General features: G+C 39.6%; 1 protein-coding gene across 4 annotated transcripts in view; it reads right to left on the bottom strand.

Annotated features, from left to right (window-relative positions):
- TMEM94 (transmembrane protein 94) overlaps nucleotides 1–16,665 on the bottom strand; it is a 34,115-nt gene extending 17,450 nt beyond the window's left edge. Inside the window, exons 1-9 of one of the 4 annotated variants that reach the window (XM_072403932.1) lie at nucleotides 16,569–16,665; nucleotides 9,685–9,759; nucleotides 9,478–9,591; nucleotides 7,785–7,909; nucleotides 6,360–6,496; nucleotides 3,566–3,768; nucleotides 3,155–3,306; nucleotides 1,022–1,124; nucleotides 298–384 (exon numbers count right to left, since the gene is read on the bottom strand). In XM_072403932.1, coding sequence (XP_072260033.1) covers nucleotides 298–384; nucleotides 1,022–1,124; nucleotides 3,155–3,306; nucleotides 3,566–3,768; nucleotides 6,360–6,496; nucleotides 7,785–7,909; nucleotides 9,478–9,591; nucleotides 9,685–9,708 — 945 coding nt within the window. In that variant the 5' untranslated portion in view covers nucleotides 9,709–9,759; nucleotides 16,569–16,665. Of the gene's footprint in view, nucleotides 1–297; nucleotides 385–1,021; nucleotides 1,125–3,154; nucleotides 3,307–3,565; nucleotides 3,769–6,359; nucleotides 6,497–7,784; nucleotides 7,910–9,477; nucleotides 9,592–9,684; nucleotides 9,760–16,463 lie in introns of all 4 variants that reach the window. The other 3 variants (XM_072403933.1, XM_072403931.1, XM_072403930.1) reach the window with 3 other exon arrangements.
- Nucleotides 16,666–16,875: the final 210 nt, after the last annotated feature.

Raw genomic sequence — 16,875 nt, 5'->3', positions numbered from 1 at the left:
ATTTTTCCCTAAAAAGGGGGGGCTGTCTTATTTGATGGCCCTGCCTTATCATCGGGGAAACACGGTATGTGCTCCAGGTGTTCTAGTGAACATAGAGAAGAGTTATAACAAAACAAAAGCACTGTATTTTAATCAAAATAGGAGAACGGAATGGGCAAAAAACTGGTTCAGATTTCCTCTGTTAACTTTAGAGTAGAACCCAATACCCATCCTCTCTAAATCTATTCAAAATAAAAACTATACTAAAATAATAATTACTGTGAAAATGACTGCAAAACCCTTTGGAAGATAGATTACCTGTAGTTGCAGCAAAGCATAAGTAACAGGTGGAATGCCAGGAGCATGGAAGATGACCCGAAGAGCATTAGTGATGAGAAAGGCAGCCTATAGGGTTAAAAAAAAAAATGTAAGTAAGATAAAGTATTTTGGATGACAGTTAACTAGCTAAAAATGTTAGAGGGTCTTTCTCATATTCTTATTTTATTTAGCATGCAATGCACCATTATCAGCTATAAATCAACCTACAATTTTGTAAGAACATGGATTCCACATATCACAAAATAAACTATAAACATGTTAGTATGATTCTTTAGAAAAACAGAAGCCAAAAGTATTTGTACTATTTAATTTTACAGCAGTGTTTCACATCGTTTTTACATGGCGGAACCCTTGTAATTTTTTTTTAGCTCCTCAGGGAGCCCTAGCTGTATTTACTATATCAACAGCACACAGTACATTACGTGGTAGAGGAGAATGTCACCCTTCCAGTTAGCCAAAAAGTTCTTTGGTGTCACCTAAACTGACCTGAGTGGCACAAATTACCCATTGCGTATGGAACCCCTCCCAACCCCTGGAGGAACCATGATTAAGAAAAAAAAATGCTTTATAGTGTTTCCTATAAATGTGTACAGCTTAATATTGAACTCATTCTCATTTAATGGTTGCAGTATTACAAAGCACTAGTGGGAAAAGACCCAAAGTCCTTGGTAAATAATATGCAAGAAACATCTAAAGGACTCACCATAATAGCTGGGACGGCATATAATAATATTACCGACTGAACGGTGAACCTCTCATTATCCATGACAGTTACAGGGCGGGCAAGGGCCTGGTTCAGCCAGTTCCTAAAAGATGGTAATGACATTTACGGCACTGAGAAAACATTAACTTCCTCATTCCTTTTAAACAGAAAGAGTAGAGGTTTCTAAAGCTAGTTTGTTGCCATTCCCTAAAAATGCAGAAAATGAAAGTGCAGTTGCAGAGAACAAACACATTGCCTTTCAAAAACAACGGAAATTTTAGCAACTTGAAATAATTACCTTTTTGAACATTAACTGAAACTTGAGCAGAAAAGTACAAAGCTTTAAAAATAACATTAAAAAACACATGATCAACCACTTCTGCTTGTCTGTTAAAAAAAATAAATCTTATGTATGTCACAGCAAAATTAAATAACTTTTATTGGACACACTATGGTAATTGCCATATGGCTGCACATGAATCCATAGCTCCTAACGTGGATAAAGCGTATCTTTTTGTAAACTAAGACTCCACTTTGTTAAAGGAAAAAAAAAAAAATAAAATAGGATTTTAGCAAATGCTTCTGCGGATTTTTACCTGCCTTTAATCTGTAGATATTGTGAAACAGAAATGCAAAAAACAGCCTTAAAAGAAAGGCTCTTACAGCTATAACGACATTGCTGCATCAGTGCTGGCAATAGATGCAGGGTCCTCTCCTCCTGTATCACTGTCTGTATTAGTCTGTCATTTGCAATCCCTATTTAATGTACAGCGCTGCATAATATGTTGGCGCTATATAAATCCTGTTTATTAATAATAATAATAATAATAATAAAAAGAATCAAATAATCACATTATAGACATTTGGAAAAGCAGTGGTCCCATCACATGAACAGAGGGAGAGATTTGTAGTACGCTCAGAATATACACAATGATTTTTTGTTTTTTTTTTACCAATTACTTATTTAGTAATTGTAAGGGGATATATTTTGTGTGGTAATTATATCTTTTTTCTAGTTCTCCTTTTATACTCCTCAAGCAGTGCAGAGCCTGTGCATTGGCAAACTGTGTGTACTGTAATCAGATGCCACTGGTCAGGCTTGACCCTGCATCTGCTTTTCACTATTCCTTATGTGCCCCACACCCTGAAGCACCACCAGAGTGTTAAATTTATCTCCCTCTGCAGCTGACATGAAAGAAGATCTTCAATGTCAGATATTGCAGGACATACTAAACACATGCTGTGCTCCAGACTGTAATACACACACACAAAATAGGCCAAAGTTTCAAAAGATTCTAGCACCCAAAAAAGCTGTCATTATGCAGCTCCCTCATGTAAAGAAGCACCCACTTTGCATAATGATCAGCCTAGTACATAATTAGGGACAGGTAATGTGTGCAATTGTAACTGCAATCCTTTACTGTGAGTGGGGGCAGAATACCTAACAAGGGGTGACAAAATGACAGGGGGTGCTGCAACATGTCTTTTTTAAGCAAAGAGTAATAGTCAGTTTTACCCCTTACTCACATTCTTAAAGCGTATCTAAACTCAGAAAGTTCAATTTACATAAAAGTGTAGACAAGCCTTTTATGTAAGGTAAAAATTCTTTAAAAAAAAAAAAAAAAAGGTGCAGCACGGCTCTCTAAGGCTCTCCTCTAGGCTATCGAGAATGAATGGGAGCGGAAAGCCTCCTGGGACACCTATGTCAGGCATCCCGGGAGGCTCTTGGGTGCTCCTTCTGCGCATGCCCGAACATCCGCCACGCCCCGGAGACGGATGCCGGGACGACGCGGGATCCGATGGAGGACACCTCTGAACCGATTGAATCCGGGAAGATTTTGTTACTTTAGTCAAAGATCTGATTATAACATTACTAACATAACATGGAAGGAAGAAGGTACTTAGTATAAGTAGAAGAACCCTGGGATTTTTAACATAGGAACAAGTAACCATCCTAATATAGGTGTTTTTACAAGAGTATATTAATGTATGCGGGTGTCTGCTTTATTACTACAGGCGAAAAACTATATATTAAAATGAGGGTCATCCTGGAAATTTGGTCCATCTAAAAGATGGCAATAAAAGCTAACTATATATGTATTTGCACTAAGTAGCCCCCACCCATAGCCTTACCTGACATTCTCAAGCACAGGAGTTTTCATGACACGAAACAGATGATGCTGTTGTGGCTCTTGAGGTACCTTCTTGCCTTCAGCATGAGGAGATGGTGGTGGAGAAAAAGGAGGGAACAGATCCCCTGGTTCTAGAACTATGTGCTCATCATCCTATGCATGGAAATATTGACAAGAGGGTAATAAAAAGTTGTGTCACTTAGAGGCATTAAAGAAGAAGTCATTAAATCATCTACAGACTGGACTTGCAAAACTTTTTTATGTACAAAGTATTGAAAAGCCGAATTTGAAATTTAGGAAGAAAAGAGTGGCATAAGGCTAGCTTACTATTTAAAAACATATGTTAGTAAAACAAGTCATATTTGTTAAACAGTTTTTCTTGTTTATTAATAATAACAACATGTCTATTTACCTTCATTCCCCTAAGTGATGCAAATGACTCTTGTCCAGGTCTTAAAGCAATGACATCCCCATCCACTAGTAGGCTTACAGGAAGGTTCACAAGCCGTCCATCTCTGTACACCCAGTGAAGGGACCACGACGGTGCTGATGGCATGTATAGATCAGGATACATATTGTCTGCCCAGACCACATCATGCCCACTTTTTAAAGCATCTGCAAAGAAAAAGGTCACAGCTGGTAGAAATTCATAAACATAACATATTGAGTATGTGTAATAAAATGAAATTTGATAACAGATAATTTTACATCATATACACACACACAACAATAAAAATAACTTCATACTTATTATTACATATGTAATAGTGTTCACACAATCATAGTATGTTCAGAGACTTGTTTGTGTAAGTGTTGTGCAAAAAATTGTAAAATAAAGTTACAATTCACATGGTAACCCAAAGCATGTAAGGATGTCACTTTAGTGAAAAGGGCAGCATGGCTGACATGATGTCAATAAAGTGGTAACTGGGATAGTCATCGCAATGTTCACCAGCCCAGGGCTGAAATTGTGTGTGTCAATGGAATTTATGTCTAGTTCTCCAACTTCTGAATGGCCACCCACTAGGACAGATATCGGGTCAGTCAGTATCACTCCCTGTGCATGCCTCTGGTACTAGAAAAACACTAAAAGTGAAGTTTTCCCTGCATATTGCATGTCACAAAAAGACTGATTGCATATCACTACAAAAAAGGACAAAGGAATGTCTGCATTGCTTTTTCAGCACAAAGAGCTTTCAGGGGAAACATACAGACACCCAAACACAGTAGGTTTTCACTGTGAGCCAAACAGTATGTACTGCACTGCAAATACTGCTTAAACATCATTTGTAAGCACTGAGAGTTGGATGGGAGTGTTTAGGCAGCTTAAACGAGAAGAGCATAGGGAATACTTCAGCAGTACAATTATGTATAACATTGAGGGGGTGACAAAAAGCTGGGCCACAAACAATAATGATGTTGCATCCTACCCACCATGGCCACAAGTATAATGACACTTTCTCAGTTAAAGTGTTTGTCTAATCAGTTTTTTTTAGTTTTCTATAATAATGGTTACACCCCCAATCAGTTTTTTTTCATGTTTGCACAATGCTGAGTATATTTCCTTTAAGTTGCTTCCCTTAAGACAAAATAGAGAATGAGGGGAAAACTTCAAAATGACCAAAGATTTCATCTCAGGGAGCTGTACCGAGAATAGGTGAAGGATTTGTCTCACTTATTGCACTAATGACACCTCAAAATGTTGGGTGCCTCCTACATTACTGGTGGTCACCAGAACAAAAAAAGGAGATCAATATATTTTGGGGATACACAGTGAACATTGGGGAAAAGTGTCTAACAGTTCCATACCTTATCCAAAAATAAAGAAATAAAAACATCTTTACAAACACTCTGGAGAGTATGATTGCAATACCTCCCTCCCATTGTCAGCAAGCAAAATATTATAGTGGGATGTGGTAATCATCCACTCTCCCTGCTCTTGTCAAGACCGCATGTTCCTTCCTTCCTCCTTCTCCCAATGTCATTGCTGCTGTATTGTAGGGGATTGCAGGCGGCCAATAGCAAGTCAAATCCAGGCACTTACAGTAATTACATAAAATAATAAAGATTCATTGTTGTTTACTTTACTACATTTGTGTCTTTTATATCAGTCTTGAGTTTCAGTATCTATAAATGCTAACATACCAAACGTTTTTTTTTTTTATAAGTTACGTTTAAAGTTGTACTTTTTTTCATGTGTTAGTCTATTGTCAAGTCCTTTCTTGTAAATATGAAACATTTTATTACAGTAATTATTACATGTAATTACAGGTCTCCTATAATATAAAATCAACATTTTTACTTTATACATAAAAGAGTAGACAAGGTCTAGCACCCCAGGGGTCTCTGGCAACTCCTACTGTGCATGCCCGATCTAAGCAAGGGGCATTTTTTCTACTAAGGGGAAAGAGATGTCGATCTCACGCATGTGCAGTGAGATTGTCTCTCTTTTTTTTTACCCCCTTTACATCGGGCTACGTCACCCGATTGTGCACCTGCGCAGTGTGAGATTGGGTGATATAGCAGGAAGACCAGAAGAGAATATTGAAGATGGCTGCGCCACCAAGAAGAGTTCTAGGACAACGCGGGACTGGATCGAAGGAATGTCCAGCACCATCGAGGGATCTGTGGGATTAAAGGTAAGCGTAATTTTTTTTATTTTCCCTTTAGTTTTGCTTTAACACCTGAGCTCTATACTCATTCTGGGTCATTACAGACAATATTAAAGACTGTATTTCTCAAAACCAGGTTAGAAATGGCAGCTTACATCAACTCTCTGTAGGAGTGCCATTTAGGGACCTTGATTTTGAGGGAGAGCAAGGTTTACTTTTTTAAGTTTAGGCTGGCAGTGCATCCTAATGCACAGACGTCATTTTTAGCAAGGCTTTGTCCCAGGTACTACAGTTGCTGGCAGACTAGAGCCAAGTTGGGGGTACTCATAACACACAGATTCTTCTTATCCATATATACCACTGTATATGTTTACACACAAGGCCGTTAACTGCAAAACCTTATACAAAATGATACAAATAAGACAAACATCTACAAGTGCTAAAATGTCCTACAATGAAAGAATAAACCTATAAAAAAATGTATCAGAATGAATAGATTGTGATCCCATTTAATGTCCCTGTTCAGTTTGCTATTGAAGCTGGATGATATTTCTATATATTCATAGTTCCAATTCACAATGGGCAGTCATGTACCATCAATCTGTGAGATGATCCTCTGTACTCTGCCTTCTACTTCTCTCTGCCTGAGCAGTTCTTGTCGTCTCATCAAGAAGAGATCCAAAAAAAGCAACAGCAGTAGGGAGCAGGCATTTCCCATTTCAGATCCCTGGCTGTGGAAAAAAGTCAGACATAAAAACCAATTGTAAATCTCGTCTTTTATTTTTAAATATTTTGACAAGTTAAGCATATTCAGCAAAATGCCTTGACAAATTCTACTTGTTCCCAACATATCTTAAGGATGGACTTCTGCTTGTTTTTGTCGATAATTTACCACTCCATGCAAAGAAGCTGGAGGTGGTCCATATTTCTAATTTTGCAGTATTTTTTGAGCTTCAATCAAACCTTTGTGGGTTGGAGAGAAAATAGGAGCTTGCTCTGAGCAGCAGTTATTTGTTGATCTTCATATAACTAGCTCCTCTTTGTGTGTGTTAGATGGAGTATATTTATACCACCGAGACAAAGGTATTACATGTTTTACCATTCCAGGAGATGTGTGTGTGTGTATTGTCTGACTTTTCAGTTAGTTTACAGAAAGCTGAACTGTTAGGGTCCTGGAGCACAACCAGGGAAAAGATTGTGAGGATTTCCCTGGTCCACCAGATTCATGTCCGGGTTTTCATCTGTGGAGGTGGAGCACAGGGGTGCTACTTTATCAGGCAGGATTACACTGCCAAGAGCTCAGTGTGATAACAGAATTAAGAGGGAACAGAGCTCCACAGTACAAATCCTACACTATGTGAGTTTGCCATATCATTTGAAAAGTTCCTGTATTTTTATCTTATTGTCAGGGACTGGAGTGAGCCAATTACTTGCTCAAGCACACATACACACTACATATATATATATACACAAAACCTTTTTTATTTTGAATTGAGTGGGTAAAAGTTCAAATATACCAGTTCACTTTTGGCATTCTGTATCTCATAGTAGAAACTTACTTTCACATTCTGTTCCAGAGACATAACAGGAAATGGAATGAAAGCTCCCAAGTTGGAGGAATCCCCCCTTTTACAATTGTCCCTGTTAAAATATTTCTGCTTAACGTTTGTTCTGAGAAGTCTAAAATGTAAAATTTCCCCTTACTTCTTTGTTGCATATACAATGGTCAATCAAATAGAGGCTGAATCTCTCAACTGGGATCAGAGATAGCAGTGTAAATTTGTCAGAGAGACTAGCACCTAAACTTAAAAGAAAAAAAGAAAAATTTGCAATGTTAATGATACATAGCACTAACTTTAATGTGGGCTTGTATTTGCTTTACATAAATGCATTTGCAAAGCACTATTGCTATAGTGTTGTTGTATGATCTCAGACACATTCCAAACAGCAACACAAAGTGTAAGTGTTTTGAAGTGGAATGAAACAGAATAGATAGATAAGAAGAACTGCCAAGCTCACCTTCCATCTGGTTGGCTACCATAACAACAAAGAAGTAGTAGTGTTGCAATCAGCATTAGCAAAGCTCCTGGCCAATGGAAGCAGGAAGAACGGTTTCCATGATGCAAAAAGCTCCTTCTTAAATCCTGAGGAGAAAAACATTAAGTGATCATGTTGTTTGTGCTATTTATTTGTTCAGTGTACCCCAACTAGTAGGAGAAAACTAAAAATGCAACACAAAATAAACGTGTAATGCATTAGAGAGAAACACATTCTTCAGCTACATTTCTAAACCTTATAATATAGTAAAGTATAGTAAAGTGTATTTATTGTTAAACAATATTTATTTAGCAACCACCTATTACACAGAACTGTATATTAAATAGGGGTTGGAAATGACAAATACATGACACACAAGGAGGAGGGGACCCTGCTCAAAAGAGTTTACAATCTAAGATAAACAAGCTAAAATGTTGTGGACCTTCCTAAGACAATACTGAACCTAAATGGACATCCTAATGCATTGTGATGGAATTTTTATTTGGGTATACAGTAGACTCTGGAATATCCGGCCTAATGTGGCGGAAGGGCAGGCCGGATAACAAAAAAGCCATAGAGTCCGGAGTTCCAATAATAAAGTACAGTACTCACCTCCACACACAGGCCAGCCTTCCTCTAGTCGCGGACATCCGACACACAACCGGAGAGCAGGCAGTAGGGACGTCTCAAAGTGGGCCATGCAGGAGGACCGCAGCGGATGTCCGCCCGCATTGCCCCAGAATTTTATTACGGAGATTTTTTTTCTGGCCTCCTACTAGGCAGGATAGGCAAGAGCCTACTGTACTTCCCTAAAACTATATTATAAAGTATGGTAGAGAGGGGGAAGTGACAAAAGAAGTGTCAGGTTTTGCTGTCTGTAATCCACTTGGGGAGATTCATTCTCACTTTTTGTCCTTTTCAAAATTAGGAACTGATTGTAAAATTCCCTATTGTGAAGGCAAAAAGAAGAAGAAAGGGACTTTTTTAATCCTTTCTACTTTGTTTAAAATTCTGTCTAAAATATTTTGGCTAGAGTACCATTTTAATTAAACCTTGACTTGACAGGCAGATATTAGGGCACAACAGGCATCTAACAATTGATACGGTCATCCAATGGGGCCACTATTATTGCCCTGGATGTCAGTTTTGGAAATGTTTGAACAATGTGTTATTTGTAATATTTGTTAATAGAGATTGAAATTTGAAAAATTTGAAAAAAAATAAAGAAGCTTTTTTGTTACATACTTTTGGATTGTCCCACTTCTACTAAACTTCAATATGCATATAAATGTGATGTGGTGTTGGTAGGCTAAAGGTCCACATGTACTGATAAACTGAAAAAGAGCAGATGGATGAGCTTATCAGTTTGATTCTGCTCCTTTGCTGCCCATCACTGTATTAAATGGCCGTCACCACTGTATTCCTTAGTTCCAGAGTAAGAGGTAATATTTCATGGTTGTTTCAATCTGATTACATAAATGGTAATCAATTGACATTTAAAACAGTTTGATGTGTTAACTTCACAACGACATTGCTCTAAATCTAAATTAGCAGGTCGAGGATGGGAAGAGTATCATTATGATTTTAGAGTCTGTATCCAAGCTTTTAAGAAAATGTTTTTTGCTTAGAGCTCTGCTTTAAACATTCAGTATGCACATTGCTGCATAAAGTTTACCTTCCAGAAAGCTGTTCGATTTCTCTGGTGGAAATTCAATGTAGATAGCAGCTGCTCCCGTAAGGCCGACAAAGCCTCGCGAGTGGAGAGTCCCAGACACGGCCTAAGACCATCCTGAAGAAAAAAAAAGGAATATTTGTTTCCTAGCCAGGTAAACCATACACACTGCTAATAGTTAACAAACAAACACAAGCACAAAATAATTACCTGGCTCTTCTCACTGGGCTCCATAGCTCGAATCCCTTGAGAGCACTCATGTACAGGCTTATGTGTCGTCACCACCTAAAAATAGCAACATATGAGTCAGGTAAAAAAATAAGACATTTAACGGAATCCAAGTGTTGTTTTGCTGCCTCAATTTACAAGCCATGTTACTACAAAATAAAGAATTCTGTTCTAAATTACAAATAGCTGTTTTAACACAGGTTAAGCAGGTACGTTCCACTAATGTCTCCATAGGGATACTGTTCCTGGGAAATGTTATGCATGTAGATAAAAAGTGACTGCAATCAGCAATTAGAAGCAAACAATTGATGGTGACAAAAAGGGTAAAACAAGCATTCTAAAAATGGAATTTTTTATGATATAAAGCGATCTAAAAGAAAACCTAATATTCATCAGTCAGGGTTTACATGTATTTTGAAATAGCAGTGTTTTTCTTTTATACAACATAAGTTTGTGATTCGTGGTCCCTAAGATTATACGGATATTCAAACTGTTATGAACCCCCAAAACTGACCCTGGTTATTGATGTGACAGTCCTTGGGTTATAAAAAAAGATAAAGCAGTGTTTCTCAACTTTCTTAACTCAGGGGAAGCCTTAAAATAACTTTCAGTTCTTCATTGAACCCCTGCTATAATTATTATATCCACAGCTAACAGTACATTAGCCTGGTGATCAGTAAGAACAGATTGCTCATTGCTCAAGGAACCCCTAGCAATCTCTAGAGAAAACCCAGCTGAAAAAAACTGAAATATAAAGTATTTGTTGGTCACAGCTGATTACCTAGACTGCACAATCTAATGAATAGTGTACAATAAGCAATATTGTCAAAGATTTAAGGTTAAAAAGTGCATGATGTGGGTAATTGGGCATACAAGAGATACTTTACCACTTTATCAATACCTCTGAAGACATGTTAAAGTGGACATTAGAACATAGTAAATGGCCAAGCTACAACAAGCAGATTCTGTTCACTAGCAGAGAAAGTTACATGACAGCCAAACCAAGCAGGGCAGCAGGGGAGATTTATTTCTCTAACAAAGCAACAGATGGTTCAGAAAGTAAATTACATAAGAAGCCGAAGCACAGTCTGCTGGGTTTTACAAAAAGAGAAACAAGAAATTAAAATCTTAAAATATCCAACAGCCATGATACAAATCCAGTGCAAAAATTAATAATTTAAAAGTCTGAATTCACAGCATCTTCTTAAAAGCATTGGCATGCAACAATTTAATTATTCTTGCAAAGAAAATATTCGATACTGGTTAAATACAATGCAATTTTAGCAAAAAAAAAAAAAATATCTCCAGGGGGGAAAAATAGGAAAAAGCCTTTAAGAAGATTGAAGGATTCAAGCAAAGTGCATTTATCCTGTTTGTCCCTTACCCTGACCTAAACTAACCCGCCCTCCCCCTTTACATATGCATTCTTTATATGGATAGCTACAACTGGTTGTTTACTTCAAGCACCTGGAATCCGCACTTACCTGGCTACACCTGCACATTACAGTGCCATAGACCTATATAGGGGAGTGCCCCTGGGCCTGGAGTCGGGGCTCTTAAATGTCTATGGGGCTGTAGTGGCCAGGACTGAACCTGAGCTCCGTCCTCCAGCAACAAAAGAAGAAAAGATAGTGGAATACATTCCTTAGATCCAGAAGTTTGACAAGTAGTCAATGGATGCATCAAATAGTTGTGTAACTTCAGAAGAGTACTTTTAAAATAAAAGGTTCAGGTTTTCCTTTGGACCTAACGCTGCTGTAGGTCACTGCTTTACCAAAACATCTCTTTACCCTTTACCCTTGCAAATACATCACCAAAAGATGTTAAGGAGTTCTGCAGTAATGTATGTTATTAGTTAGGTATGCCAGGCATTTAATTGCAAGCGCTGTGCATACCTTATAAAGACACTTTAAGAATGCATAAATAAGGTCAAAGTGTATAAAAAAAAATGAAGCATAAAATTATGCGATGACAACACTTTCCTTTCATAATGCTACAAAAAAGATTTCATGTTCCTTTGACCCTACACTCTACCATACTATGGAGGGAGCCTCGGTTGTCACACAGGGCCTGATTTAATATAGCTCTCCAAGGCTGGAGAGGATACACTGTCATAAGTGAACCTGGGTGACGCAGCAAACTTGGAATGGATTTCTATAAAGTAATTTGCTAGCAAATGTTTTGCATCCTGGACCAGATCCATTCCAGGTTTGGTGTATCACCCCCCTTCACTGATGAAAGTGTATCCTCTCCAGCTTTGGAGAGCTTTAATAAATCAGGCCCACAGACTGGACTTTAAACATGCAGTCATCATGTTCATCCTTCATTACATGGTAAATTCATTGGACTAGCGGCTTAAATGAATTAACATGTTAATGTTGTCAATATCACAGGAGGTGACACGTACACTGCATTTCTGGCAGGATTAACCAATGTTTTCTACATATACAGTATGAAAAAATAAAATCAAATGTCTTTTTTTCAGATGCTACATGCAACAGCTTTGGTTTAGTCTATATTGGTGTTTCTCAATCTTTTTAACATGGAGGAACACCCTGAGATAACTTTCAGGTATCAGGGAAACCCTGATATAATTATATCCATATTAGTATATTAGTCCAGTGATCTATAGGAAGAGTTTTTCCTAGATTGGTGGCCAGCAGAAAGAATGTCGCTTTTACAGATACAGGTAGTCCCCGGGTTAGGGACATCTGACATACGGACAACTCCTAGATGCGAACGGGGCTTCCCTGCTTGTTCCCTGCAGGACGGAGGCTGCAGTTGTTTCTTTTTGCATATCAAAGCACAGATTGCTCCAGAAGTTCATGAATATCTAGGCTCCATTAATAACGCACCTGTTCCGACTTACATACAAATTCAACTTAAGAACCTACAGTCCCTATGTCGTATGTAACCCGGGGACTGTAGACAAAAAGATCATTGGTGTCCATTAACCTGACCGGAGAGTCACAAATTGCTCATTGCTCCTGGCATGACATTTACTACAAACCCATGATGTGGCTTATTATAAAACAGTGGATTCCTAATGTAGTTAACTATCTTTTGGAGATACAAAAAATGTGACTTTTGCATTCAAAGAGCACTAACTTGAAATCAAGCCAATCAAAATCTGTAGCCGCAGAGCTCTATTGGCCCATTCTAGAATCAGTGAAAATGCCAAAATTTCTGAATTTCATTAAGCATCTCTACTACTTATCTCAGTGGTTGCTGAGAAGATAGATTTAGTGATTTGCAAGCAATAAAAATCAGTCTGTATTTTCTCCTTTTATGGATAGTATAGAGCCTTGTGGGATTCAGCCTGTATAAGAACAATGAGTGCAGAAGGCTTTTTTTCATGGCATTTAACCAGATTTATGCAGCTTTGTGGGTGCTTTATTAAAACAATCTTTAGTTCCAATTGGGGAACAAATGTAGATATTTATGAGAGTACTGTTTGTCGATTTTTACTTGCTGCTAACAGGCTTCAGCACTAGCAAAAAGCTTGGTAAAACCCCACTAAAATCTGCTTGTTTAAAACAGCCAGACGTCACATTATTAAATACATTTACCTACTTCAAACGGGCTAAGTTAATTAAAAGGCTTCTAAGAAATTAACAGAAGTGTGCCCTTTGTTTACTTCCTAAAAATTGTACCCACTACTTTTTCACACACAAACATATATGTACAAGACTCATTTCCCTGAGCATCATACAACATGGACAGAAGATCAGGCTGGACTGGCAAGTCTGTGGGGAACAGTGCTGAGATGAAGAAAGTATAGCAGCTGCATTTTTATGTTCAACACCTACTGGGGACGTCAGATCTAAAGTACCACTTTTATAGGCAGGTCATTACTGCAGAAAAAGACAAGTGATGTCTCTTTAATAATCCATCTTATTAGCCTGGAGGACAGTCATAAAAACTAAGCTGCACATGCACAGCTTTGGTTGGCAGGACAGCCAGCAATGCCAGCTTCCCCTGCATGTGCCGGAACTAAATTATTATTACACATTATTTATATAGTGCTGACAGATTATGCACCGCTGCACAAAAACCATAGTTATGTTACTAGCTGTCCCTCAAAGGGGCTCACAATCTAATGTCCCCACCATAGTCATATGTCATTAATACAGTGTAAGGTCAATTTTGGGGGGAAGCCAATTACCCTAACTGCATGTTTTTGGAATGTGGGAGTTAACCCGTGCAAACACGGGGGGGACATGGCAACTCCATGACTAAATGAACTCCCACACACCTGTACGGGAGTTACATCATCCTGGCCATGCAAATCAAGATGGCCAAAGATTGGGATGCGGAAGAAAAGAGAAGATGGCAGTGCCCTGTAATGGAATAGGGACAGGTTAGTATAGTGTATAGTTCTGCTTTAGTATTTTCTGAAGCTGGGCTTTAAAGAGGAATTGAACTCAAAAGTCCCTCAAAACCAAAAAAAATACACTTCTCTTCAATCCCACAGGGCAGTCGTTCCATCTGGAGGTTTCTTTCATCGGGCCCCGCGCCATCCCGGTATGCGTCTTCGGGCCGGCGCTCCAGGCGTGCCATCTTCTCCTCTTCTTCTGAGTTCTTCTTTCCACGTCACCCGACCCAGGCGTGGGATCGGGTTATGTAGATTGGAAAAAAAACTTGCCGATCTCACTGCGCATGCGTAAGATCGTCAATTTTTTTTCCTTTTGACGAAAAGGCTCCTTCTGCGCATGTTTAGATGCTCAAGCATGCGCAGAAAGAGGTGGCCAAGAGCCTCCCAGGATGCGTGACGTAGGTATCCCAGGAGGCTCTGCACTCCCATTCATTGTCGATCGCCTAGGCCAGCGATGGCGAAGCTGTGGCACGCGAAGGCCTTGCAGCTGGCACGCGGGAAGGTCCGCAATTAAGATATGCGGCGCGGCGGGAGGCGAGTGTGCCGGTGTCTGCTTTGCAGCTCACCTGGCAACAGGACCGGACTGGCCATTGGGAGGACCGGGCATTGTCCCGGTGGGCCGCGGCCCATCCTCCTGTGCTGGCTGCAGTCCTGTGAGTGGATGTTTAGCCTTATTAAGGTTTAATTGATGTGCTGGCACTTTGAGGAAATTCTTTGGTTTTGTGCGGCAGTTTGGGCACTCGGGCTCAAAAAGGTTAGCCATCACTGGCCTAGGCGATCGAGAATTAGGTGCTGCACTTTTTTATTTTTAAAAGGGTGTCGAAAAAAAAAAACAAAAAAAAACAGAATTTTTACCTTACATAAAAGGGTTGTCTACCCTTTTACGTAAAGTGAAAATTCGGAGTTTAGGTACGCTTTAAGTATTGATGAATCAGAAGCTGCATTTGTGTGCATTATATGCCAGCCTATACCATAACTTGACTGAACACTGTTATAAATGATTTTTATAGAGGCATTATCTTTTGTGGTGTTGTACAATGTAAAACAATTAAAGACAACAGATAACTGGCAGACGCACAGCCAGGCTTACACATATTGCTTGGAGGGATTTACTGCTCCTGGGCACCTACTGGCAACCTCTAAGCACCAAGAAGTGGTAACGGGCGGTAGCTGCTATAGTGTTCTCCCCATAAATTTTGTTTATGCCGGATGGAAAGAAATTGTAGGCGGATGGCAGATCCTGTATTGTGCCCCAACTTTTAAGTAACCACCCAAAAACAGATGGGTGATTACTGAAAAGTGCCGGTGGTGCACCCAGCTACAAGAGGCTGGGGAGATCACTGTGCTAGAACTTTTCAGGTATTTGCAACATACTTGTACAGGCATGCACTTGTGATTGGAATTTTTTCCCTAATTTCCAGTCCTCTTGAATGCCTGAAACCATTTAAAACAATGCTTTTCAGGGATTGCAAAGTGGTCCAAATGCAAGTCTATAGAGGCGCTGGGGCTGCACAGTGAATGTTGCTTAAAAGAATGTGCAACAATGATAGAAAAAGCATTTGTTTCACAATAACTTTTTTTATTGCAGGTTCAGACCTGACTTGGGATCTAGTAATCCTGGGTGGCATCTTGAACATCCACTCGGTCACTTGCGTCGTCACATTTGACAGCTGGCAGCAGTGACCAATACTGGTACCGCTCATTGTTGCCCCCATTCATTTTCCATGGGGCTGTGGCAAACAGAAGTTACATGAGGCATCTCTCTAGAGGCAGCGGATCCCTGGCATGAGAAAGGGGTAACAGCAACTTCACTGCCAGTCTGAACAAAGCATTAATGGGTGAAACATGAGGCATCTCTCTAGAGGCAGCGGATCCCTGGCATGAGAAAGGGGTAACAGCAACTTCACTGCCAGTCTGAACAAAGCATTAATGGGTGAAAATGTCAGGATATTCCCTATTTGTCATCCCTATTATACGCATAGAAATGCCAGGATATAGCAATGTATGCAGTCTGTATGTCTCCACTACACAACCTGCCCTATAGGCTTCTCCTGTCTGCACAAAACCATTGTGACATTCGCACAAGAGAATACAAAACGCCTGGCATTCACACAGGAGAATACAAAACGGCTGGCATTCACAAAACGCCTGGCATTCACACGAGAGAATACAATACGCCTGACATTCACACAGAATAATACAATAAACCTGACATACACACAGAAGAATACAATACGCCTGACATTCACACAGAATAATACAATACACCTGACATTCACACAGAAGAATACAATACGCCTGACATTCGCCACTACCGGTATAAGCTCCTTACACACGTCCACCTAATGCTGTGCAGATGTTTCCCTGTGACAGCCGCATTCCCTACCTCATATCCCTCCTGTGACAGCCGAGTCTCCTCTGTCATATTGTCATATCCGTCCTTTCTTTCCTTCCATACCAAGAATGACTCCACATACACCGACACACTCACCACTACAAGTCCCCTGCACTGTTCTCTCCGCCCCGTCCAGCTCCAGGTTCACCTGCCACAAGACTTCCGGCACACCGTGAGGAGCTGCAAATGAGACGTCATCACGCTGTGCGCGGGAGAGCGGAACTGCTGTCAGTCAGAGGCATACGGCGCCATTTTTTGTGTGGGCAAATAAAAAGAAAATGTGTCACATTGTATGGTAAAGTCACACCAAATTGTTTCCCATTACCAGAGACCTAATTGGACCTTCTCCTTGTAGATTTGTCATCTGTACATATTATTTTTGTTTTTTATGATAACATGACAC

This window comes from Pyxicephalus adspersus, chromosome 3 (assembly GCF_032062135.1).
Source record: "Pyxicephalus adspersus chromosome 3, UCB_Pads_2.0, whole genome shotgun sequence".
Lineage (NCBI taxonomy): Eukaryota > Metazoa > Chordata > Amphibia > Anura > Pyxicephalidae > Pyxicephalus > Pyxicephalus adspersus.
This window is presented reverse-complemented; position numbering and strand designations above follow the sequence as displayed.